Here is a 27097-nt window from a genome sequence, read left to right on the forward strand (position 1 = left end):
TATATCCAGTGTGTAGTGTGTAGACTTCCGGAAGTGGAGGCTGGAGCCTAGGTAAAACTCTTTTTTCACAGAATATGGAGCAAGCTTTACAACATAATAATAATAATAATAATAAATTAAGGTATCACAGCTTTAAAAAAAAAATCACCAAGAAATTATGTCAAGTACCTTTAGCTGGACATGGAAAGAGGATTTATCAAACCCACACAGAAAATGCACCTTTCGGATGTCAAAATCACTTCTGAACAGCTGTGAGCTGGTTTGCTATGATAATTTTTTTTTAAAAAAAATCCCACTCCTTGCTGTTGTGGGGTGAACCATTAAGACAACACACAATATTTCTCTGTATTTAGCAAGTTTCCCACTAGGGCTAGAAGATGAGAATATCCATCTTCCTTGGATGGGAAACCATGGAAAGCTCACTCCAGACTTTTGTTCTCTCCTTCCCACTCGCACAGCGGGGCCTGGGGTTAAGGTGCTTCACATGTTAAGAAGATTCAAGGAGGCATTTCCTTTGGCCAAGTCTGACTTATCCAGCAGGTCATCTTCGGAGAGACAGGTTGAGATGGGCAGCTCCGAAACTGGCTTCAGGTGCCCAGCTTTGCATCTTACTTCCACCTGATATAAGGAAATAAACCACAGCAGCTTGGAGCTCCTGTGTTAATAGCGGCGGGAGGGAAAAGGCAGAGACAGACAGCTAACAGCACTTGCAGTGGGGGGAAAAGCTTCACAATGCTATCCGCATCCCATTTTCATCAGAAGGAAGGCAACAGCGTTCTGGCCCAGCTGGCCAGGCCCAGCCAACACCCCTTAAAATGCCATGGCGATTTCCCATTGTTTGAACAAGCTGATTGCTCCTCCATCCCAGCCTTCCTTATGGAGCAGGAAGCCGCAGCTCAGCTCATCATTCGCTGCCCTCCCCAACCCCTCCCTCTGCTCCCCTCTGCCTTTGGCCTCACATCCCCAACACAACTGCTTGATACAGCTGGGTATACCTTGGGCTCAGGCCCTGCTTGCAAAAGCAGTGTTCTCCCACAAGGACAATTTGACAGGGAAACACCGGGGTTGGTTTGTTTTCTCGGCTCGCTAAGTCTCAAGAGTCTGCTGCACCTTCAACCCCAGCCCCCCAAAGCCCACCCCCAGCCCAAAAATGCCAGACAGGTCAACAAAATGTAAAAACCGGCTCACTATTTCCCATGCTGGAAGAAAGGGGAGGGAGGGGGAGGGAAGCACCAAAAAATATAAATTTAAGAAGAAAAATATCATGACATTCTCCATGTTTCCAGGAGCTTGCAGTCCAGTTTTCGGCAGATTCCAAAATATCGTTATGGAACCAGATGGGGTCATGGCTCCTGTTTCTCTGCGCACAGCTGTGCTTTCTTTTCAAGCCCTGGGTCCTCTCTGGAGGCCAAGAAACAGCCAGAAAGCAAGCGCCAGGAGTCTTCTCCAACGCGGCTTCCACAGCAACAGGATACTGGTGACCGAATTCCTAATTTGGGATGGGTGAAGAAAGACAGAGGGGAACAACATTTAAGTTCAGACCACTAGACAGAGCCAAATGGCATCAGATCCTTGCTTTTGCAAATCCAAAAAATGAAAAGACCAAAGGGCTGGGGGCTGCATATACTTTGCGCTTCTGTGACAGGACAGAACTTCGCATTGGTACAAGCGTGGAATCCCGAAGGATTCTATTTTTTTAAAAAATTAAGTTTCCAGCTTTTATATTTGTGAAGAAGAGCTTATAAGCATGATGCCTGCATAGCACCGATTCAGACTTCAGACTTGCGTGGATTTCCTTCCTTACAGCTTTTTAAAGTAGCCTTGGACCGAACAGCCCTTCAAAAACAGAGGGCTGTCCTCTGTGAAGTCCAACCCGGACAAAAGGCGCCTGTAAGACCATGAAGCCTGGAGCCTAAAATTACCTGACTGTGTCAGTGGTGTCAAAATAACCACCAGGAAAAGGTGATAAAGACAACAGAAGCAGAAGACAAAACCACTAAGAGGAAAAACTAACTGGAAAAAAAAATCCATGAAACAAGTTTTTCTAATGTCTAGCAATAATGCCGTAAGTTTCCAAGGACAATATTTCCCAGTATGAATTCCCTATCCTCCAAGTGTCCTTCCATCCCTCAAGACCCCTTTGTTCCATTGGCAAAAGCGATCGATACAGCCAGAGTCCCAAACCACCAGGGGCCCACCGAGTCCCAGACTCCAAGCCTTCATTTCTTTCTAAAGGAAGACCCTTGTTGTACCACAACTCCCATCATCCATGACTACTGGTCCTGCTAGATAGGGATGATGGGAGTTGTAGTCTAACAACAGCAAAGTTTGAGAAATACTGCGTGGTGTGGCCTATGGATGAGAAACAGGATATTGCAGGGGCTCCAACTCCCCTCATCCCCAGCCAGCACAGCCAATAGGCCAGGGATGCTGGGAGTTGACAGGCCCGCAGCATCACGAGGACCACGGGTTCCTCATTGTAGAACCGTCGAGTTGGAAGGGACCCCATAGTCATCTAGGAAGGAGTCGCAGATGAAGAATCCCTGCTCCAACCCTTGTAAATACAATCATTTTTTACGTTACCATTGGTGACAGCAGCACGGCGGGAGGGGGGGCCCTCGCTACGTTGAAGACTCTGCCTCTTGCTTCTGTTTGGAAACAAGCTGAGCTTCCTTCAGGGAGAGATACACCTCCTCCTGGGGGTCGTAGTAGTAGAATTTGCGGATGTACGAGATCAGAGGCCTAAGGGAACAGAGAGCCGAGGGACACTCAAGAGATCTTGTGGGTTGTGGAGTGGAAGCGAATCACCTCCCTCTTACTTATAAATAAAGACTCGAAAATGGCTGCAAATCGAAACTGGGGTTACCTCTGCAAACACAACGTCAATCTTCAATGGGTAGGAGTTTGGAACCACTGACTGGGGCTACCCTATACACCCTTGCTCCAAGAGGATTATCATGATGACAGAAAAAAGAGGGAAGGCACAGTAAGGTAGAGGCTGGGGGATCTTTTTCAGGTCAAGGGCCGCATGGCCTCAAAAATAAACCTGCCAGGGGCCACATTTCAGTGGGGGAGGGCAAGACTACAGGCAAACGTGAGCAGAGCGATGGGCGCAACTCCTCCCTTTCTAGGCAATGTTTCAACTGCGGGAGAGTCAGAGGGTTCCAAGCACAAATACCCTCTCCTCTTCATCATCCAGGCAAGTAGAGGATATCATTCAGGGGACACATTCCAGCTAGGAATAGGGGATGGAGGAGGGTTGGGGTGACGTGGGAAGAACCCCAGAGAGGGCAGGAGGGCTACATTTCTGTGCCCAAGGTTCCCCACCCCTGCCCTAAGAGAAGGACCGACATATACAGGAAGAGACTTAAAACTGTGTTCTACTGCAGATGAGGCCCAGATCTAATTATGTTCAAACTCTTGTTGGAATTCAGCCATCCTAAGGCCTCTGCACCCTGTCCCCAACTTCTGGGTTCTCTGCTCTCTCTCACACACACTCTCTGCCTCTCCCAGGAAAAAGTTAACAGCTCCAGGGCCAGAATCAGCTTCCTTCCCCACACCACCCCAGCTCAACACGCTTCCCTCTGTAACCAACACATAGGAAGTTCTTAAACATTTTGCTAACACCACTAGTTAGTTCAACCTGTAAGTGCGGGAAGGAGAGTATCACAGATAACTCCCTCTACCCTGGGGCCTTTCCGGGCAATTTACAGCACAACAAAAAATGCAGAGCAACTACTCGTTTGTGGAATCCCCAGATGTTTCCCCTCAAGCAAGCCGTTTGCTCCAGGCAACATCCCATTATCCCAGAGTGCAACAGCAGCAGACATTGCGGGTGCTTGGAAAAAGGTTGGTCCTTCTCCCTCCCTCCCTGCCACTGTTTGATGTGGAGTGCTTGTCTGGAATGCCATTGCTCAAGGTCTTGTTGCCACCACTGAATTACTCCACTCCATCTGACGGCATGCAGTTTGTGCGAACCAGCTCCACCCCTCCCCCCCAAAAAATCACATTTGAGTGATGTGGGGTGATACTTTAAAAAAAATAAAAATCTCTAGCATTGCATCTGTGATACTCTAGAGCAGAGGTCAGCAAACTTTTTCAGCAGGGGGCCGGTCCACTGTCCCTCAGACCTTGTGGGGGGCCGGACTATTTTTTTTGGGGGGGGGAAATGAACCAATTCCTATGCCCCACAAATAACCCAGAGATGCATTTTACATAAAAGGGCACATTCTACTCATGTAAAAACACACTGATTCCAGGGATTGTCTGCGGGCCGGATTGAGAAGGTGATTGGGCTGGATCCAGTCCCGGGCCTTAGTTTGCCTACCCATGCTCTAGATCAGGGTTTCCCAAAATTTGGGTGTCCAGCTGTTGTTGGACTACAACTCGCATCATCCCTAGCTAGCAGGAACAGTGGTCAGGGATGATGGGAATTGTAGTCCAAAAAGTTTGGGAAACCCTGCTCTATAGTCACACAGGAAACTCCCTGCTTGATGCTGCAGTCACCGAGTATGCAATGTGCTACGTGTCAACCTAACCCTAAGTGACACAAACACCCAAGGAAGGGAAGGGGCACCTATGTCTCTTCCCAGATACTGTTGGGCTAAAGACTTCACCATCCCTGATACCACTGGCTGTGCAGAAAGAGGGTCCAAAAGTTATCCCATTCTCAAGTTTTTTCTACTATATATAGCAAGGGAGGGGCATTTTAATCACATGCTGATTTGCATCACCACCTCCAGGAGAGTATAAGCCAGTGGCTTCCAAAACCACCACCCCCCCACCCCAAAATTGCTGAGGATCCTGGTGGACCACTTGAAAATTTTCCTGCCCCTGGTAGCCAATGTACTGTGCCATGCTAGGTGCTGCAAGACATGTATTTTCCATTGCTTCTTTTAGCTCTTGCATATTGCGTTCCAGTTTCAATTCCGTAGAAGCGATAAAAATGCAACTGAACTAGGACTATTTATTGCAATGGATGTACCATGCCCAACCAGAGATACCCATGGGCTGCCTAAATGAAGGTGAGGAGTTTATGGGCTAATAGCCGTAAATAAATAAATAAATAAATAAATAAATAAATAAATAGGTGAGGAGTCATTGGGGTTCCCACAGAACAGAGTTTGGGAATCCCTGCTATAAGTTATTAGAGGCTCACACAGGTCAACTCCCTCCTCCTGTCCAACTTTCTGTAGGTCACTGTTGTTTTTAGAAGTTTTCCTTTAAAAAAACAAAACAAAAACACCTTAATTTTACAAACCTAGATACCTCTTCATATCTCAGAAGTCCCCTGAGCATGCAGTAAAACCTCAAAAGCCTTATCTTTGGATGACCCCATTCAGTTTCCAAACTGATATGCACACAATCTCTTGGCTTTGCTATTAGACAGAACAATGAAGAAGATGCAGCAGCGAGATTTCTGTACCTAGGGTCTTCCTTAAAATGGAGTTGGAAAAAACACAAAACAAAGCACAGAACGGAACCTTACTTGGGGAGCGGTAGTTCTGGAATGTGATCGATGCGGACCAGCTGCCTTATCCGGAAGCGGCAAAGGTGCTGTAGCGATTTAACGTTGCTAAACCTAGAGACGGGATAGAGGAGCTGGACAGGGGTCGGAGGGAGACCTGCAAGTTAAAAGTAAGTAAATAAATACATTGGGAGTGGGGGAGAACTTCTTAGGAAATATCTCTGCAGCTATCTCAGAAACATCTGAGAAAGATATTTGTTAGGAGCATGAGGCCAAGTGAGTGCTGGAAGCCTCTCCCCAGCCACTGCCTGTATTGGACACTTGCTGGAAGCCTCTCCAGCCACTGCCTGTATTGGACACTTGCTGGAAGTCTCTCTAGCCACTGCCTGTATTGGACACTTGCTGGAAGCCTCTCCAGCCACTGCCTGTATTGGACACTTGCTGGAAGCCTCTCTAGCCACTGCCTGTATTGGACACTTGCTGGAAGCCTCTCTAGCCACTGCCTGTATTGGACACTTGCTGGAAGCCTCTCCAGCCACTGCCTGTATTGGACACTTGCTGGAAGCCTCTCCAGCCATTGCCTGAGCCCCCGCTCTCCTTCTAGTAAAAGACTTGGTCCTACACATATGCTATGTGTTAGGAGTGTAGTGGATCTCACAATCAAAAGCATCTAAATGTTTCACACGCACATTTAAATACATACCTGGAACCCTGGATCGCAAGAAATAAAGGAACTTCCCATTTTTGGAGTGCATGATGGCACGCTTGATGAACTCCACCACGGACTGGCAGCGGTCTTCAAACTTGGGGTGGCACCAAAGGCTGAAGGTCCCTGCCAATGAAGGAACATTAAGGGGCATGTTGGGCAGAAAAGCAGAGGGTGGAAGAACATCCATTTGGTATGTGAATGTGTGTCCCCTAGATTCTACAAAATAACGGCAATCTGCACAGGTGAGTGGATAGAATGCTAGCACTGAGAGATCAGGCTTAAGAGTCCAACCTATATCACAGGTGCTCCCTTGGGCAGATTCCTCTCGGTGTGAATTTGACCTTCTCTGCAAGGTGAGTAGGATGCCACCCGAGGTTAATGCCCTTGCCCTGCCCTCAAGGCTCACCTCTGTAATGCTCCATTCTGGTGTGGTGGGTTATACCCTGTGATCGAAAGCTGAGGCTCAGGATGTACCGAGGATCGGAGCTGTCACGAACCAAGAAGGACCCGTCAGGTTTCCCTTTCAACTTCATTTCAGCATCTTCCCAGTTCATTGGTCCCCAGTACCAACCGCACTGTTGGTTTTTTTCAAAGAAGAAGAAGGAGGAGGAGGAGGGACATTTTAATTAAAAGGTACATGGAAACCAGTTAGGTTTTTTCCAAGCCTTTTGTAGCTTACTGTCACAGCAGAATGATTTGTCTTTGCAACACTGTCTAAGTGACGTTCCACACAATGGGATTTCCTGATCCTTTCGCTGTACTGTTCCCCCTGCCCCCAAAATCTACTCCAGAATCTGGAGCAGATTTTGATGGTGATCAGGGAACTGCAGGAGAGAAGAAAGATGGCAGGGAAAGTCGGTTGCACAAACAGAAGTCTGTAGCATGCGTAGAACCGCAGTTTTATGTACAACCCAATGTGTTTTGTTTTTGGAATTGTGGGATAAATGGGAATCAATCTGATTAAACAGCAAACTTTTACAAGCATGTGGCTGTACATTCCAGCTCCAGCACCTACTCTCTGGCTTAGGTAAGGAAAGCAGGGTTGAACTAATTTACGCTAAGCAAAAGATTACTTAAATGATCCAGGCATAACTCAAGTAGGCAGTTCCCTGTAAAGTTGTTAGAGGAATTTCACTGGCACAGAACCAGAGAAGCATGAGTCATTTATTTTCCCTTACGTTATTACAAAATAAGACACACCAGACTGCAAAACAGCAGAGTACGCGTGCAGGGCCGACCCACCCATGAGGCAAGGTGACTGACCACCTCAGGCGGCAGGATTCACAGGAGCAGCAGATACCGCTCTCAATCTTTCTTGCCCCACTTGTTCCTGATGTAGGTCTTCCCTGGCCCTTTCTTCCTTGGCAGGGACCAGGGGAGCCATTTTAGGGTCCCGCCTCAGGTGGCAAAATGTCTTGGGCCAGACCTGCATGCACATGCCAGTTCCAAACCAGCTTTAACCATATGCAAAATATAGGGTCAGCAAAACCACAGGTTCTGTGCAAGCTCTGGCAATCCACACTTTACCACACACAGAGGCATTTTACTTTTAGACTCTGTGCTCACAATGGAAGCCAAGCATCATCACAACGGAACCATCATAAGAACCTCCGCTGAACTTTCAAAAAATATATTTTCAGCCTTTCTTTTTCTATTTTTAAAAAAATTATTTATCCTTTCCAAATTTATACATTTTGCTAATTTTACAATCATTTTAACATTTCAAAACTTCGACTTCCTTCCCCTTCTTCCTGCGGTTCCTTAAATTTAATTTTAATATCTTCTGTAGATCCAAATTAACTTAATTTGCTCATTTATTCATCTACTTTAAATATATACTCTTATAAAACTGCAGATTATTACAACAATCCTGCCAATATTCTTATCTGTTTACAATTCATCTGTAAATATTCAATAAACCAATTCCATTCTTTTACAAAAAGATTGGTTATCTTGATTCTTTATTCTTCCGGTAAGTTCCGCCATTTCTGCATATTCCATCAGTTCTGGTATCCATTCTTCCTTTGCTGGGGCTTCTGCTTCTTTCCATTTTGGGGCGAGTAACATTCTCGCCACTGTAGTAGCATACATGAATAAGTTTCTATACAGTTTAGGTAGTTCTGTCCCCATAATTCCCAAAAGAAAAGCTTCTGGTTTGTTTGTTTTTTACAAACAAAATCCTTTTCAATTCATTATGTATCATTTCCCAATAAGCTTTAACCTTACTACAAGACCACCACATACGCTAAAGAGAACCTTCTTTCTCTTTACATTTCCAACGCTTATTTGCTTTAGGTCAGCCTTACTTTTTCTAGCTCCCGCAAACTAGCTGCAAAACTGCTCGAGTCAGGCCGGTAGAGAGGGCACTGGAGGTGCTGTGCAGGTTGGCTGTGTACCGCTTCTGGTGCTCTGATCGGGATGATCCGGGGAAACGCTTCTGAAAGGGGAGAGAAAAGGGTTAAGATATGCCACCACCCAAAGAACTGAAAAGCCAAGAAGGCTGGTGGCAGCTGCCCATGGCAGCAAAATTCTACACCGGTCCTGAACAGGACACTACCGCCCTAATCCCAACACAATGAAGAGACATTACTGAAAGTATAGACCAGGCATAGGCAAACTTGGTCCTCCAGATGTTTTGGGACTACAATTCCCATCATCCCTGACCACTGGTCCTGTCCGCCAGGGATGATGGGAGTTGTAGTCCCAAAACATCTGGAGGGCCGAGTTTGCCTATGCCTGGTATAGACCCTGCACCACAAGCAGTGGCAGCCTTCCAGATGTTGTTGGACTATTACTCCTATCATCCCTGACAACTGATGTTTGCTGGGGATGATGGGAGTTGAAGTCCGACAACATCTGGAGGGCCACAGGTTCCCCATCTCTAGCCTACAGCTGCCAAGAAACTGTTCAAAACCCTAATATACTCTCTGAAATGTCATTAGAAGTTATATATATATATACACACACCACAGCAATATAAGAACTGGATGAAAACATCAATCAAGAAAACTGCTTGGATTAAATTATATAAATTTGGAATTAATTTGATATTAACTGGTATTTGTACACAGTGGTACCTCTGGTTACGAACTTAATTCGTTCTGGAGGTCTGTTCTTAACCTGAAACCGTTCTTAACCTGAGGTCCTACTTTAGCTAATGGGGCTTCCTGCTGCTGCTGCCACACCGTCAATGCATGATTTCTGTTCTCATCCTGAGGTAAAGTTCTTAACCCGAGGTACTACTTCCGGGTTAGCAGAGTCTGTAATCTGAAGTGTTTGTAACGCGAGGTGTTTGTAACCCGAGGTACCACTGTAATTGGCAAAATTGTACTAATCCTGGGTAAACATTGGAAAACTAATAAAAATTTATTTATTAAAAAAACACCTTAATACAGTATAATCTAAGCCTCCTACAGTAAGCTTCACTCCCTATATCAGACCTACCCATTTTCCACAAACCAATTCTTACTATTACAGTGGTACCTCGGCTTTCGAACATCTCCGTTGACGAACATTTCTGTTTTTTGAACCTCATAAACCTGGAAGTAAATGCTTCGGTTTTCAAACACGCCTCGGAAGTCGAACATGCCACACGGCTTCCACTGAGTGCAAGATCAGTGAGGCCTAGCTGAGTTTATGGTTTTCAAACGTTTCAGAACTCGAACAGTCTTCCGGAACGGATAACCTTCGAAAACCGAGGTACCGGTGTATAACCATTGTGTGCTCACCTTGGTGCCCAAGACAGCACTGGGCACCCTTGGGCAGCTACTAGGGCATCAGCAAAACCCACTTGCGATACCTGCCCTGAGCCCCCTTGGTTTTTTTACCCCTGGGCTGGCATTCTGAGCAGCATCTAGCCAACCTTTAAAATTCCCCTAATGCCCCCAAACTTAGCATTGGTGTGAGTCGTTGCGGGAAACTGAGGCGCCACTAAATCAAGAGCCAGCTCTGGCCCACCTCCTCCCCTGCTTTCCTCCTGGCGAGAGGTAAAAGTTTCTGGAAGGGAAGAGTGGTGGAGGAATGGAGCTCTTTCAACATAGGAAAAGAACCTGGCAAATGAATATTATGATTAGCTAGATTGGTCTCCTTTCTATAGATAGCTATGCTCAGATATCTTTAACCTTAAACACAATACCAAAATCAGCTAAAAAGAACTTTCCTCTATTTCTGACGTTCAGGCCATTGGAAATGTAACCACAATCAAGGAGGAGGAATCGTCAGACCTTGGGGTACCCCAAGGTTGGCAGAGGTACAAAATATTCAGGGGGGAAAGCTAATCAGGGCTGGGGAGGATCCCAAACAACCCAAAGAGGACTGAGCGAGTTTAGTGGCCACAGAATGCTATTTTGGGAGGTAGGGGACACAGAAATCCAGGCGGGAGGGGGAATGCAATGGAGTACTTCTGGAGCGGGCTTGGCTGGCTGACCGGATCAGGAGCACTTCTCTATGCAACGTTTTGTTGCAGCGCTCACCTCTCTTTAGCTAGCTATCTAGAACATTCATATCAACCACCAGTAGCCAGGAAACACTGTGTAAGAAGACCTTCAGTTTCTCATCGGCTGATGAAAGGGAACCCTAGATGTCTCTAGAGACAGATCTGCCCCAAGCAGGGCATTCCATAAGGCAAGTGCCACTGCAGGCTAAATCCCTAATTAGTTCCCTGGCTGAGATCTCACTTCACGCAGGGGGACAGAAGAAAGAGGCATCAGCCACAGGTCTCAGAAGGATGGAGTGGGGCTGAACCCCACAGGAAGCAGAAGCTGTGGTGGGGCTGGGGAAAGGAGGGGCGACACAGAAGCTAGACACTCCCAGTTGCGGAAAGCGAGTCTCTAGACCAGGGTCTCCCAAACTTGAGTCTCCAGTTGTTGTTGGACTACAGCTCCCATCATCCCTAGCTAGCAGGACAAGTGGTCAGGGATGATGGGAACTGTAGTCCCAAAAAACACCTGGAGACCCAAGTCTGGGAAACACTGCTCTAGGGTTGACATGTCTTGTTTTGGAGGGGAAACCTGGCAATCTGGGGCATGGGTAGCTTGGGGTCAGGCTCTGTATTGGGGGGCAACTGCACACACACAAAAACCTCAACAACTTTCCAGATATTTACTTCTTGAAATATGGCAACCCCACTCTAGACACACACTGCACCATTGCCCCAACAGAGGGAACAGCTCTTAATAGGGCTTCTGCTGACTTCCTACTTTGTTTCTGGCTATTTAACTGGGCAGTTTTAAACAAGCCGCTGTATGACCCTTGTCTTTTTAAAAATGAGGAGGCGGGAAACATGCTTTTGCTAAAACGAACCATTCCATAGCCTCAACTCACCTAAAGATGAACACCTTAAACCACATCAGGTACACAAACTGGCAATCCCTTCCTAGTATAAATCAGACAGGAATCATCCTTGCTTGGTTAGAACAGTTTTATTCCAGGAGGCTCTGGCACTGCAAATGTTCCTCTGATGTTACATTCCTCCAATGTTTCATGCATGTCGTATATTTTACACTTTTATTTTGTAAACTGGTTTTGAGACCCGGATGGTGAAAAGCAGGGTATGATTTATTCCATCCAGGAAAAAGAGCTCCAGAGATGTGGAGCTGTCGCCAAGCCTGCCTTCAAATATAGCTCAGTTCAGTAAATTTTAACCCAGTCTCCCTCAAGGAACTTATAGGGGTAATAAAGTGCCTATATCTTGGGAGGTTTAAGTCACTAGATAAAAGAAAGTCACTAACAGAGGGAGGAATTCTAAATACCGTACAGCCCTGGTTGGCCACAAGGGGCAGCAAAGTCATATACTTTTGGGGCCACCTTTAGCGGGAAATCTCAGTGGAAGCCCGTTCAATTCCGAAGCAATTCTATATTACGTGGGTAGCAAGAAACTCCTTTAAGGAGGTCGCTGATAAGGGGAATGACAGGTTCTAATAATGCTTAGTAAATGTGCTTGCTAGTTTCGGTTGAGATACTGTTTGAGTTATACCACTCGGCAAGGCAGGCTATACTGGGCAATGTGGGGCAGAGTCCCAGTGTTATTTTTTTCTGCACCCCAAAATCCAAAGCTGTAACTCAGCCTTCCCATGCCTCACCATCCCACTGAATCATGTTCATTCAGAAACTTTTCTAGAGCAGAGCAGTGTGTCGCGACATGTGAGTGTGTCAGCTGCAGTGTGTAAGTGTAAGTGTAAGTGTAAGTGTAAGTGTAAGTGTAAGTGTAAGGGCAAGCACTCCCCATGCTCCTTCCGGGGCTGGAAAGGCGTTAGTTTAACCTCCGGTTTGCGAGTAAAACTGAATTAAAGGTAAAGGGACCCTTGACCATTAGGTCCAGTTGTGGCCGACTCTGGGGTTGCGGCGCTCATCTCGCTTTATTGGCCGAGGGAGTCGGCGTACAGCTTCCGGGTCATGTGGCCAGCATGACTAAGCCGCTTCTGGCGAACCAGAACAGCGCACGGAAACGCCATTTACCTTCCCGCTGGAGCGGTACCTATTTATCTACTTGCACTTTGACGTGCTTTCAAACTGCTAAGTTGGCAGGAGCAAGGATTGAGCAACGGGAGCTCCCCCCATCGTGGGGATTCGAACTGCCGACCTTCTGATCAGCAAATCCTAGCCACTGTGGTTTAACCCACAGTGCCACCTGCGTCCCTTTAAACTGAATTACTGTGTCGCAAAATGATGCAAAACCGAGTTACTGTGTCACAAAACAATGTATGTCTAAAAAGTGTGTGACCGGCATGAAAAGTTCAGAAAGCTCTGTTCCAGAGGCTTTTCTGCCCACCGCTTTTTTGGTATAACCAGCTGAAAAATTACGCGGACTCCTAGAAATGCAAGACTTCCAGGGGTCCAAGTTTCCCCCTCTGATACTCTGGTCCAAGAAGCATGCTTAAGTATCTGCTGTATTTTTTAATTTTTGCGGGGGAGGAAAATGGGAAGAAAACCAGTTGACCTTGCCTCCCCTTAGCTGCCCTGTCCACCAGTATAGCAGCTTCACTGGTTACCAGTATCACTGCTGGCCATTGTGCAACAGCAGCATTATGGAGCCACCACTCACTTCTATGGGAGAGCAAAGAGGAAGGCAGAGCACAGCTAAGGTGGTGCTCCCCCCCTCCAATTCCAAACACCCGTTACACCAGTGTCAGGACAGTGCAGGCAAGTTCACTACCAGCAAGTCAAATCCATTGCACCAAGGACCAACAATGCTGACAGCAGCAGCTCTGGTTAAAAATAGCAACCCAGAACGCCCACGACTCTACCGTATATTCAATTACTCCAAACCCTTGAAAGTTAAAGTATCTGCAAAATTCTGCTCCAGACCACCCCATAGTAGCTAATAGGAGCAAGGCAAAATTTGTCAGGAGTCTTGAAAAGGGGCCAGGAGGAGAGGGTTTCAGCTGAATTCTGTACACATGGCTTGGCATCTCCAGCCTGACCAAGAGAAGGGGTGCAGTGCCATGGAATTTTTTTGCATACTATTCTGTTACTTGCACACCGCCTTGAGTCCAAAAATCCGTTAATTCAAATGGAAAACCCAGCTCCAGGGAGGGGAGGCGGAAATTTACAGTGGATTTTTTTGGAAACCACGAGGATCAAAGCTAAACTGACCCGGGGCGTGCGGCGGAGGCGGCGGAGGCAGAGGAAAAGACTGGAGGGACGAAGACCCCATCGGACCCACTAGGACAGATGTAGGCAGTGTCCCACTGATATCGTCTAGAAGAAGAACATAAAAAATAATTGAAATGTCCAGGAACTAAGAAAAACTCAAATGGGTGTAAGACAGGCTCGCATTAGCTTCACCTTCTCCAAGACCCAAACATTCACCTTGAGAGTCTTCTACATCAATAATAAAAAAAGCGTGAAGACACATGCTTAGCAAAGGTTTATCCATACTTATTTCTGGCATGCACAGATTGTAAAGCGTTGGCTATCTTGCGTACTAAGATGAAAAGCTACCCTTTCAGGAAAAGTTTCCTTGGGTGGGTGGGGAGGGAAACAACTTCAGATGCTGCAGTACTTCATCTTTTGATGGTCTCTTAGCCATCTGTCAATATGGTTGCCCGTAAGCCGTTTATTCCTGGGATTGTTTATCACCATTTAATAATGTGAGCAATCACTTCTCCTAGGCAGAAAGGTGTCCCAACGTGTATGCACACATATATATACACACACACTGGTGTCGCTGGAGATGCAAAAGTTCATATATTGTCTTGCGGGGTGCAAAATCCTTCGAAAGACCAGGTTTTAACATGACCATAGAATCAGAGGCAGAAGGGGCCCCAAGGGTCATCTAGCCAACCCCCCTGAAATGCAGGAATCTCAGAAACCAGTCTCCCATCCAATTTGAAACCATACCAAACCCTGCTTAGCTTTGCAAATGTGCAGGCAATTTTATCGCTGCACCAAGGAATCCGTTTAAATCTGAGAAATGCTGAAGGTGGGTGTTGTTTTTTTTAATAGAATAACTATATTTTATAGAAAGCAGGTGTGACAGCTTGGAAGGTTCAGCCACGCCAGCACAGCCCACCAGACATGCCCACCAAGGGATCAGCGAAACTTCCTGGCTTTGTCTGTGACTGCAAAATAGGGAGGAGGAGCCGACAAGCACCTGCCAAGCCATAACCCACAGTTGGCTGATTCCATTTGCAAAGGTGGAAGACGTGCCAGACAGGCCTGACTCAGTGTTCCCCCGAAAAAGGGCTTCATTTCAACATCCCTCCAGATGTTGCATTATCCCTGGCATCTGGGGGACCACAAGTCTCCCCCCCCCCCCGCTTTAGACGCTGGCAATGCTGCCACTCTGTCTGCCTTTATATAGCAGGAAACTGTAGGCACAGGAGCCAAACACAGCTGTCCATCTGGCCCCTCGGGGCTCTCTCCAAACTACTTCCTTCATCACTGGCCTGCTTTTCCCCTTCCTTGACTGCTTTTGCCAGGCTGGAAAGTGCCCTTGACCTGGGATATTATCTACTGCTGCTCGCTTGGGCGGAAGATGGGAGAGATATGCGTGTGCACACACGCGTAGAAACTTCTGGCTTGTGTGGCTAGAACACAACATTGCACCCTGCGCATTCTGGCCTCACCCACAACCAGGAAGGAATGTGAAAGGTCCCTGCTTTATTGTAACACTGGCATGATACCATGCTGCCCATAGTCCTACCTGTAGCAGCAAGTGATGAGAGACTCCATATCTCTTGTAACACCTACTTCAGGGTTTCCCAAACTTGGGTCTCCAGCTGTGGTTTGTTTTTATTTTTTACTACAATTCCCATCATCCCTGACGGCTTTTCCTGCTATCTAGGGATGATGGGAGTTGTAGTCCAAGAACAGCTGGAGACCCAAGTTTGGGAAACCCTGATCTAGCCTAAAACTTTCTGCAGCAACTAGCTTTCTATGCACTTTGTACCATCTCCTTTGTTAAAGCGCCAGCCCTCTCTTGTCGCCAGCCTCCCACGCACAAAAGGAGCGCATAAAGCGCGATGCAGGAAGTTCATTCATCCTAAAGGGTGGCAAAATCCAAGTGCATTTCCAGCTGTTCAAGGGGAAGATCTGATGCCCAACATAAAACGAGAGGTTGGCGCAAGTGCAGGGATAGGAGTCCATTCAAAGAGACACAACTGCTTCTGAGCATTAGAAAGGAAATTGAATTTAAGGCTGCACATATAATAAATGCTGCCAAAGTTCCTGAGCTAGATGGAACAAAATGGGCAGGTGCAGGCAGCTTTGTATGCTTAAATCTAGCAGAGCTAAGAGAGCTCCCATCATCCCTGACCACACTTGCTGGCTGGGGCTGATGGGAGCTGGAGTCCAGCAACATTTGGAGGTCCACAGGCTCCCCATTTCTGATCAAAGAATCATAAGAGTTGGAAGGGACCCCAGGAGTCATCAAGTCCAAACCTCCTGAAATGCAGGAATTTCAACACGCAGCCTCCCATCCAATGCGAAACCATACCGGACCCTGCTTAGCTTTGCAAATGTGCCAGCAGTTCTATTGCTGCACCATTTTATAATTATATAAGGACTTGTTTGCAAGTATGCACACAAATGATCCGTCTCAAGAATCTCAGTTATCCTTTTCTTTTTAGAAAGCAAGCCAGCTTCTGGACGTTGTAACTATGTAAATACGTGGGTTTGTTTTTTTAAAGAAAACAAACACAGGGGGCGGGGTGGGGGGGGCAACACAAAGCAGTATCTCAAAAGCCAAAAAGGGTATGAACAGGAATTCCAGGAGTGAAGGGGAAAAGATCAGTGTGACCTATTTGACTCTTTACCCTTCCACCATGGGTAGCAAAAGCAGCGAAATTATGCAAAACAAACATGCAACTTTGCATAATGCATAAAGGCTGCTGAATTTAACTTCTTGGCTCCGGTTTTGGTTGTGCTGCGCAGGATTTGGGGATGAGGGGGAGGAAGAGAGCACAGAAGATGACACAAGGCGGCTTCTCTGAGAACAAAAACCCGAAGGCTGTGAAGTGCTACACACCAAATGGGTTTTAAGAGGCTTCCTTCCGTTCACTGAAAAAGATCATTACAAAGCAGCAGATGGAAAAGATGGGGCAGGGCCTATTCTGGGGGGCGAGGGAGGGAGGAAGGACTCTGGGCGAAATGTGCAGTTTCGCAAAAGGTAGTTCAGGAGACAAGCAGTACCCAAAAGGCTGAGGCTTCGCCGTGGGGGAGGTGGCGGCGTCGGAGGGTGTGGGGACGTCAGACCGCGCTGGGAGATGTCGACATCAACCAAAGACACTGTCTCACCTAGGAAGATGTGGGAAAAGTAGCTATTAGAACCAACAGCATCCCAGGGACTTGCATTCAAACCATCACCCAATCCCCAGGAGGTACTTTTCACTGCCAGGCCTGCGATCATCTGATGCAGCTGAATATAAACATGTGCAGAGTGCCTTTTCCCTTGCCAGTAAGCAACTGCACCCAGCTCTCCTTCATGACTTGTCAAATTCAGAAGATTTCTAGACATCTCAAAGAGGGATGACGTCGAACAACACAGAAATGCCTCCCCAAAACACACACCCTTTAAATTGAAGAGCTTAATCTGTGCACCGTCTAAATACAGCAAATGTAGAAACCACAAGCTGCATTCAGCTAGGTGCTACTCAGAGCAGACCCACTGAAATTAATGGTCCCCAAGTTAGTCATGTCTATTAATTTCAACGGGTCTGCTCTGAGTAAGACTTGCATGGAAAGCAACCCTGTATCCCTGGAATGTTAATGACAGAAATTAACGATCACCATCTGATGGTGTGTATCTGAATGGGCCACCCATGAGTAACAGCGCGTAATACACCTGGTGATGATCTCCCCACCCCAAACAATACGCAATGGAGAAGACGAGCATAAACTTGCCCTGACCTATATTTGAAACCAGGAAATGAATCAAGTTGTTCTCTAGCGTTGAAGTCAAAGCCACGCTTCCTACTGCAACTTTGGAGTAAGCTCCATTGAACGCAACAAGCCATAGATCGCGTAGGCTTGCCCTCCTTTCGCTAGAAGGTGTTTGGAATGGAGTCAGATCCTCTGCTCCCTAGTTTCTCAAATGCATCCTCTGCCACAAGGGCGGAGAGACACTTTCGGTGTCTTGACTCCAAAGCACTGCCTTTTCCTTCAGGTCCTCCATAGTTACACTGAACTGCAACCTACTTGCTGTTACACCAAGTAGGGAACTGCTAGAGGTTAGAATCAACATTTTGCCCTCTGTGTTTCCTTAGATGCAACTTTGTGGTCTCTGATTTTGTGGGTTTATTTTTTTTAACCACTAACTTCTTAAAGCTAATAATAATAATAATAATATTCTCTGATCTGGGTGAGCCAATGTAAATTTTCCTAGCACCACTCTAATGCTTTTGTCCTCTCAATCTAGTTGCTGAGATTAAACCCAACTCGGCCAGAGGGTTAGTGTATTTATTTATTAAATTTCCTTTCAGCCCTTCCTCCTAAAAAAGCCTAGGGCTGTTATATATAGGTGAGTTGCTGGCAGAGTTGTTTGCACCCTGATAAAGTCCTTTAATCCACAAGGGACTGATCTACTCTAATCAGGAATAAAGGATACTTACTGATTGTGGTGAATTTTAGAGTATCCTGGGTAAAGCTGGAGCAACTGGACACCCTCTGATTTACTAAGTGTTTTCTGCTGCCACCCCTCTCCCCAGAATGCAAGAGGAAGGACTCTCTAAAGCAGCCTTTCCCCCATCCTGGGTCCCCAGATGTTGCTAAATTGCAACTCCCATCATCCATGGTCATTGGTTATGCCAGCTGGGATGACGGAGGCTGGGCTCCATGAGTAGTCTCATCCTGCCATGTTGTTTGCAAAGATATGTTTTATTACATATCACACACAGACACATATGTGCACAAAGTATTTTTTAAATGCTTACACTGAGATATAATAAAAATGTAAGGATGTCATCACGCAGCCCCCTTCGGAGGATTTGTAGTGCCTCAACACAAACCTGGATTGCAAAGGGGGGTGGAATGGCATGGGGGTGGGCAAGCAGAGTGGGAAGGGGCACAGCACCAGTTTCCCCTCCCCAAAAAAAGGCAGAATCACTCCAAAGCTAGTTATGGGTTTTTTAAAAATAAAATAAAAGTGGTACTATTCTTAGGTTTAAAGACCCACAGCAACATATTATACATGCACAGAATAATAAAACCACAAGCACTTCCTTCAAGGGAAAAGGAGAAAGAAATCAAGCTTGACACTCACCCGTGAAGAGGGGACCGAAAGCAACTGGAGAAAAGGCACTTTGCGTTCGCATCAATCTCTGTTTTCTATAAAAAAGACAGACAGATGAGCCTGTAAATAAGACAATGCTGGGTGTCTGTTCACCTCTCAGAGGCTCCATCCTTCTACCCACGAATGCTGCCTCAAGAGATCCAAAAACTCTGCTTTTGAATTATATTCTCTGATTATAAGGAGCATAGGGAGACGGTAGCTGCAACAAGGACACTATTTCAACCAGGCTGGTTTGCAACCTCATAGGGCTGCATTCCTATGCACATTTACCTGGTAGTGTCATTTGGCTCAATGAGGCTTACTTCCAAGTAGGCATGAATGGTATCGTGCTGCATTGTTAACTCATAAGCTGCCTCAAAAAGGGTAGGGGAGCCAGGGTGAAAATATTTTAAGTAAATAAGACAAACCCAATCATTCTGTTCATTCAGCCTGTGATGCTGATCTAGGGAGTTTGAGGTTTTACTCTAAAACACACCTTAAATATAACTTTCCACCTGGGAGAATGAAGCAGGCTCCTGGCTTTAATTCAGAAAAAAAAAAATATTGCATGCCTCAGCTATCAGAAGGCTGCGCCGTCATCTGGCTTCTAAGCCCCCATCATTAAGAATTAAGATGCAACGAAGCTTCTAGACCCCATGGTGGCAGTTATTAAACTCAATCTAACTAGAAGCGATTTGGGGAATCGCTAGTATCCAAGGTGAAAGACTGGCATTCTTCAGGGGCATTAGCACCCCAATAAGGTTTCCCTTAGAAGTTGTGGTCACTTTACAGAGTCAACCGGATTTCTGTCTTAAAGATGTTAGAAGGGCAGGAAATAAATTAAATCAATGACGCTTGCTTGCTCATGAAACATCAACCTGCTCTGGTTCTACTGCTTCTGCCCCCTTTATGCTTGGATTTTTCAAACTACTTTTATGACATTAAAAAAATAAACACATTTGTTTTTCAAGGTCAATTTCTATTGTCGCTATTATTGGTGAGAGTGGCTTTGGCTGCTTTAAACTAAACTGACATCCTTTCCCACTCTATACATAAAGGTAAAGGAACCCCTGACCATTAGGTCCAGTCGCAGACGACTCTGGGGTTGTGGCGCTCATCTCGCTATATTGGCCGAGGGAGCCGGTGTACAGCTTCCAGGTCACGTGGCCAGCATGACTAAGCCGCTTCTGGCGAACCAGAGCAGCGCACGGAAATGCTGTTTACCTTCCCACCAGAGTGGTACCTATTTATCTACTTGCACTTTGACATGCTTTCAAACTGCTAGGTTGGCAGGAGCAGGGACTGAGCAACGGGAGCTCACCCCGTTGCGGGGATTCGAACCGCCAACCTTCTGATCAGCAAACCCTACGCTCTGTGGTTTAACCCACAGCGCCACCCGCGTCCCACTCTATACACAGATATACACATAAGGGCTGGGTCATATCTGGCTTTCAGCATTATGATATATCACCAGCTAGACATGGCAATATACTGATACATCATGATGTCCGAAATAAGGATGGAGCTATGTAGAGGCATTGGCTGGCTTCATGTTTTTTTCCTGAATCGTAATTTCTGCATAGTACACACACACCATAATCTGAAATATATTGCAAAGTCAAAAATTATGAAACCAATTATCACAATATGGACTTCAAACCAGTTTTGGATGATATATCGCCCAGTCCTAATAAACACACCCCTTCCCACCCCATCTTTAACCACAGCCAAGTGTGAGTTTGGCATCAGTTTGGTCAGCCAACTCTTTTTTATTTGGTAAAGCATCCTCGTTGCACCTCTGGGCAAAGATCACAAGGTATTTTTGTGCCCTGAGACACAACTGTGATTCATAAACATCCTGGAGGAAGATGAGATAAGCTCCTCCAAAAGTATAAGAACTTCTTTATATGTGGGCAAGTGAAATCAATTCTATAGAATGTGGCTATTTTCAAGTCTGCTTGTGTTGGGTTGGAGTTATCTCTGGGTTTTGAGCCCCATTCTCAACCCCTAAAAAGAAAAAAAGTCCGCTGTTAACACGGGACAGGAGCATTTTCCTTTCGGACTCTCGGACCCTTCTTTCGTCATTAACCTCTGAAGTTCAGAAACCCATAAGTAAGCGCAGAGCAGAGAAAAATGACATAAATGCTTTGTGGGGGGGACATCCATAGATAACTCAAGCCACATTTTGTAAGCGAGAGCAACAGATAACTTGACAGTAACAAAGTCCAGCCCAGGGGGGGGGAAATCCTATCTTACTTTGGGTGGGATTTTTCTCACACTTCAGAGGTGAAAGCCAGTCACCCCTTGAACCAAAATGGAACCCATCCATGCCAACTATGCCTGGAGTTAGAGATCACATCCATATGAATTCCCCCTCAAGGAATCCTGGGAACTGTGGCTTACCCACCACAGAGCTACAATTCCTGGTACCTTTAAACTACAGCTCCCAGGATTCTTTGCATTTGTTTCAAATGTAGATGTGGCCAGAATTGGAAGAGGCCTTGTAGGCCCGGTAATCCCTTTTCAATGCAGGTAATCTAGAGCTACACCATACACAAGAGGTGGCTGTCCATGAAGACCCCCAAAGAGTGAGATCCTACCCCTCTAGAGAGTGTGGAGGGTGGCATAAACCCAATTTACTCAACAAATTATCCTTCCCAAGTCTCTTCAACTCTATCTCAAAGACATACGATGTTCTTTCTTCGCACGATTCCCTCTGGAGCATTAGTCCAAAAACGTGTCTTCTTCATATTGCTATACTGATTTCGTTTTTCTCTCACCCTTCTACCAAAAAGTTCGGGATATCTGACCCCCTCCTGTCCCCATTTTATATTCACAATACCCCTATGAAGCAGGAGGTGCAATGGCCCAGTCCTCACAGAGATGAACCACACAGCATGGAAGGAGGGGTCAACATGGTGGAATATTCCTCCATGAACACATGCAATTCCTCCATAAAGAAAACCAGCATTTTGGCATTGTTGTTGAGGAGGAGGAGGAGTCCATCATGCAACACCCAGTGGCGTAGCGTGGGTTGTCAGCACCCGGGGCAAGGCAAGTAATTTGCGCCCCCTAACCCGTGGATTTGCGCCCCCTAACCCGTGGATTTGCGCACCCTAACCCTAACCCCCAGATGTTGCGCCCGGTGCGGCCGCCCCCCCCTGCACCCCCCACGCTACGCCACTGGCAACACCTCATACACAATCTGAATTGGTACGAACCAGACACAAGCCCATCCCCTCAGCAAGAACTAGCTAAGAATGAGTGGCAAACTTCAAGTCTAAGTAGAGATACAAACCCAGGAATCTAGCCAACTCCAGTTTCCACTGGAATAGGAATGGCTTTATAAGTAAAACGAATAATTGAGGGTCTTTCCACTCTACCATCCCTGCTTGCTGTCTTACTCACACCCATGGGCCTTAAAAACAAAAAGTAGTGGTAGTTAATACTTCTCGTAAGCTGCCTCAGAAGGCTTTGTATTCTGAAAGGCAGGGTGTAAAATATTTGTAAGAAATAAACACACACACACACACACACACACACACCCCCTTGGTTTTTCATTAGGTGCAACATATATGAATAAAGCTGCCCTAACCACTGGTCTCTTTATCCCGGACTTTTCCACTGTGACTGCCAGGTGTCACGCAAAGAGGCCCTTCCATGCCCTTTTCCACCAGCACCATTTACTGGAGATGCCTGGGAACTTTTGAATGGAAAGCACATCTTCTACCACTGAGCTGTGAAAGAACAGACCAAAGAGAATTTATACTAATCGCCAGCTGTAACCTACAAAGTTGAGAACTGGTTTGTGAACCCCAGGGTTATATGCTCTGCCATATGCCCAGAAGAGTCCATTAGCCTCTATATTGCTTTAAGGATAAAAATAATAAATTATACTAAGAAAGCTTTGCAGCACAGCGGATGTGGGGAACCAACTGAACTACAGCTCCCATCACCCCTAGCCCATGCTTGCTAGGGCTGATTGGAGATGTAGTTCATTAATGTCTGGAGGGTACACCTGTGCTACAGCATCAATAATACTAATACTAATAATGTTATTATTTATAAAGAACTATCGCTAAATGTAACTGAAAAATCACAACTAGGCCAGTCTCATCCTACTATGCAATGCTCCTTGAACTCTGATTTCTCCATCGAAACATCTAGGCCTCAAAAACTGGCGAATCCACCATACCGCCACTGTGAACCACTAATCCAACACCTGAACACAAGAGTATTTACTCTTAACCCCTTAGGATAGTGAAATTAGCAAAGGCCTTTTTTAAAAAAAAAAGCACTCCTATGCCTCACAGAGAAAATCCATGTTTAGTTCCCTCAACCTTAAAGCCTTAAAGTCCACAACTGGAAAACACAACACTAGGTCTCAGATAAGCCACCTTTAGTTACGTTGCCAAGCGACAACTAAAAACAGAAAACCCACCAGTCATTGTTTATCTCCTGGTTCCCCCACTACGTGTTACCCCTCGCCTAGAGATTGTGTGTAACGAACGTGGTGCCCCTCTGGATTTGGTGGACTACAACTCCCATCATCCCTAGCTATTGGAGCTGATGGGAGTTGTAGTCCACAACATCCAGTGGGGCACCATGTTGGCTCCCCCTGCTCTAGCTGCTCAACACCTGGGTGTTCCTTTGTAGTCAAAGGTCTTCCAAATCTTCAGAGAATCCAGTGAGATGCCTCTCCTGTTCCATGAGGAAAAGGGAATCAAGTGTGAACGCCTTCCCAGACAGTTCACAGCTTCTAGCCTTTCGCCACCAGAGAACTCCAGCCTCCACAGTCACTAGTGAAGTCCTCCTTTGGTATTCAGGGCTTAGGACAGGCTTCCTCAAACTTGGCACTCCAGATGTTTTTGGCCTACAACTCCCATGATCCCTAGCTAGCAGGACCAGTGGTCAGGGATGATGGGAATTGTAGTCTCAAAACATCTGGAGGGCCAAGTTTGAGGAAGCCTGGCTTAGGAGGTCTAACAGAACACAGAAAGATGCATCATACCAGCTCAGAACATTGGTCTACCTAGATGTCTGGCAGTGGCTCTCCAGACTCTCAAGAGAAGTTTCTTTCCAGTCAAAAGAATGGAGCAGCAGGTGAACTTGGAACCTTCTGCATGCAAACCATTGGTGGTTGCAGATAGAAGGGTGGGAAGCGGAATCTCCTAATCCCAAGTGGAAGCCAGGAAGACTGATTTGGGGGGGGGGGAGGGGGAGAACAGATTCTCTCTTCTCTTTTGAGGTGCTTCCCAAGAAAAGCCAAGACCTAAATTCTCTATCCTTCACAGCATAGGACCCAACTCCTGGAGAATGAGTTTCCTTTGCACTCCCCCCAATAAAATATTGGAGGGAGCAGGACCCCCCAAAGTTGATGGGCATTGTCATTCAAATGGTGTGGGTGCAGCAAGCCATGTGTTCGATTATGCAGGGTGGGGCTTACCTGGGCCCCCCATATTTTATTCAAGTTGGCACCCCTGCTTCACAGACTCCCTACCTGAATCCATAGCCAGGAAACAAGCACCTGAGAATCCACTGTTACATCCATAGTCTCAGGCTCAGCCTTTGACACCCAGGATACTCCTCCAACAGACGGTCCCTTACCAGATCCCGAGAGCTTTCCTCTCCTCACCCCCCTCTATTCTTTCCTCTTACCTGCCCGACTCTTGCTCCCGACACCCAGGGTGGGACACATCGGGGAGGCTCCCTGCCGTGCCGGAGGTGGCTCGGGGGGCTGCGGCTTGCAGCAGCTCCCTCTCCCCGGCCCGACGTGCACCAGCGGGGGTTGTTGGGTTGCACGACGCTCCGCTGCAGCTTTTGGTGCGGAAAAGGCGGCTCAGGCGAATCTTCAAGGAGCCTTTCCTCGAGGGGGCGGCGGAGGAGCTCGGGCGGTTGGCTCCGACGGCGGGCACCGGGCCTGCCGGAGGTGGTGGAGGAGGAGAACCCGGGGTCGTGGTGGTTGCAGCAGCGGGTGCTTGGAAGCGGCTACCCGCCGCGACGACCGGGCTGGAGGTATCTGCCTGCCCGACAGCCGCTTCCACCTCCTCTTCGTCTTCCTCGTCGGGGCCGAGAGCTTCTAACACGAGCAGGGCGTCGCTGGTCTCTTCCCCCGGGGGCAACAAGGGCATCGTGGGCGGAGGGGCGAGAGGCGGCGGAGGCAAGAGGCTCAGGCACGGGCAATCTCCGGGAGGCTTGCCCGGCCCTCCCGGGGCCGTCGGGGGAGCCTGGTGTAGCCCCAAGGCGGCCAGCTGCAACTCCAGGCCGGCCCCCGGGGGGAAGAGGAGGCCGCCAGCCGCTCCGCTCCAGCATCGTCCCCCTCCAGGCTCGCCTTTCGGCGCGTCCAGGAGAGCGCACCGGTGCCTGGCGCACAGCAGCTCCGAGGGCGGCCGAGGCATCGAAGGCGTGGGCAGGCAGGCGGACGGGGAAACCCCCGACGGCTCTCCCGCTTCGCCGGGGCGGAAGACCAGCAGCTGCGAGCCTCGGAGCCCGCCTGCCCTTCCACGATCGCCGGCGACGGCAGCGGAGCTTTCCCCGACGGCTCCGCCGAGCGCCAAGCCGGCTGCGGCTGACTCGGCCCCGCCGTAGCCCAGCAAGCGGCTCAGCACCCGGTACGAGGCCGCCGCCGCTGCAACCGCTTCGCCACCTCCGCCGCCTCCGGGCTCCGCCGCCGCCGCTGCTGCTCCTCCGGCCCGCTGCATCGCGCTAAGGGAGGCGGTGCATTGCATGGAGCAAAAGGCGAGCGGGCCTCGCCAAGCAAGCTGGACGGGGAGGCCGGCCCCGTATCCAGATCGGCTGTCCAAAAAAGCTCAAGGCTTTCGCTTGCTTGCTTGCTTGCCTGGTCGCTTTGGGGCCCGCCCGAGCAGTGGGTGTGCACGCCCTCCGACTTCCCTTTCCGCTGATGCGCCCGATGATGCGCTCTCCAATGTGACCAGCCCGTCCGCGGCTGCGGCTCCTCTCTACGCTGCGCGCGCGCAGACGCTCCTCCCTCCGCTTCCTGCGCACTTTCTCCCAGTCCCAGCTGTTCCTTCCAAGCTCGAATGCAAACAGATGTTCCCAAGCCGCGCTCTCCGGCCGATGCAGCCAGACTCATGGTTAGACCCACCCCATTCGTGGAAAGTCCCGCCCTCCTTCCTAACACTAACCCCCCCAAAAGTAGGGTTGCCATACTTCAAAAAGAAGAAGAAGAAGAAGAAGAGTTTGGATTTGATATCCCGCCTTTCACTCCCCTTCAGGAGTCTCAAAGCGGCTAACAATCTCCTTTCCCTTCCTCCCCCACAACAAACACTCTGTGAGGTGAGTGGGGCTGAGAGACTTCACAGAAGTGTGACTGGCCCAAGGTCACCCAGCAGCTGCATGTGGAGGAGCGGAGACGCGAACCCGGTTACCCAGATTACGTGACTACCGCTCTTAACCACTACACCACACTGGCCTCCGCGAAAGTTCTTGAGCCAAAAACCCGCGATTTTTCGATGGACTTTACTTTTTAAAAATATACCTATATTCTGAGTACGTAATATATACATTCTTCCAAGGCACATTACCTGTAATAGTTATGTTTTCTCTACTATAGAGTTGCCATATTTCAACCCGATTAAAGGTAAAGGGACCCCTGACTATTAGGTCCAGTTGTGGCCGACTCTGGGGTTGCGGCGCTCATCTCGCTTTATTGGCCAAGGGAGCCAGCGTACAGCTTCCGGAGGTCATATGGCCAGCATGACTAAGCTGCTTCTGGCGAACCAGAGCAGCGCAAGGAAACGCTGTTTACCTTCCTGCCAGAGTGGTACCTATTTATCTATTTGCACTTTGACATGCTTTCGAACTGCTAGGTTGGCAGGATTCAACCCGATTAGGAAGACTCAAAAGTTGCCTAACACCCAGGACAAAGCTCCACATTTTGGAAATTGCACACACACACCCGGGAAAATCCAGACATATGGCAGCCCTATCTAGGGATTGATGCACTGTTGATTCGCAGGTACCTAACAGGCAGAAATCACATGGATGCAGCTTTTCTGCAGCACAGCCAGCAACGAGACTTGGAAGCTGAGAGTAGGCAATATGGCACCTGCTTTCAGTAGCCACAACAAAAGATATGAAATAGGCAATATTACATATATTTAATCCACACCAATGTCTCGGCGTGAGAGCAGCAGGGGTTAAAGACTCTGGGAGTCCTGCCTTGTGACCGGGAATTCCTCAAATTCTCGCT

The 27097-nt window shown here is 47.7% G+C and overlaps 1 protein-coding gene across 2 annotated transcripts; it reads right to left on the minus strand.

Annotated features, from left to right (window-relative positions):
- Positions 1 to 1171: 1171 nt before the first annotated feature.
- Positions 1172 to 25747, minus strand: SOCS7 (suppressor of cytokine signaling 7). 2 transcript variants are annotated; one of them, XM_083469771.1, is made up of 10 exons: positions 24544 to 25738; positions 18877 to 18941; positions 16809 to 16913; positions 13770 to 13874; positions 8483 to 8613; positions 6583 to 6751; positions 6171 to 6299; positions 5489 to 5624; positions 2584 to 2742; positions 1172 to 1489 (listed from the first exon to the last, which is right to left on the minus strand). In XM_083469771.1, exons 1-9 carry the CDS (start codon positions 25611 to 25613, stop codon positions 2622 to 2624), a joined length of 2031 nt encoding a protein of 676 aa, XP_083325897.1. In that variant the 5' UTR covers positions 25614 to 25738; the 3' UTR covers positions 1172 to 1489; positions 2584 to 2621. The 2 variants fall into 2 exon arrangements, with proteins under 2 accessions (XP_083325897.1, XP_083325898.1); XM_083469772.1 differs by lacking the exon at positions 13770 to 13874 and having other exon boundaries at positions 24544 to 25747.
- Between the last annotated feature and the right edge of the window lie 1350 nt (positions 25748 to 27097).

The sequence above is a fragment of the Podarcis liolepis genome (genome assembly GCF_965112155.1).
Source record: "Podarcis liolepis genome assembly, chromosome: 13".
NCBI lineage: Eukaryota > Metazoa > Chordata > Lepidosauria > Squamata > Lacertidae > Podarcis > Podarcis liolepis.

Bases quoted from the DNA above. Each gene is read 5' to 3' on its own strand.
- SOCS7 (XM_083469771.1), bottom strand. From the start codon at position 25,613: ATGCAATGCACCGCCTCCCTTAGCGCGATGCAGCGGGCCGGAGGAGCA. The intron at 16,914-18,876 runs GTGAGTGTCAAG...ACATCTTCCTAG, and splicing joins TTTCGGTCCCCTCTTCACGG to GTGAGACAGTGTCTTTGGTT. The intron at 6,752-8,482 runs GTAAGGCTGACC...AAAAACCAACAG, and splicing joins GTTTGCGGGAGCTAGAAAAA to TGCGGTTGGTACTGGGGACC.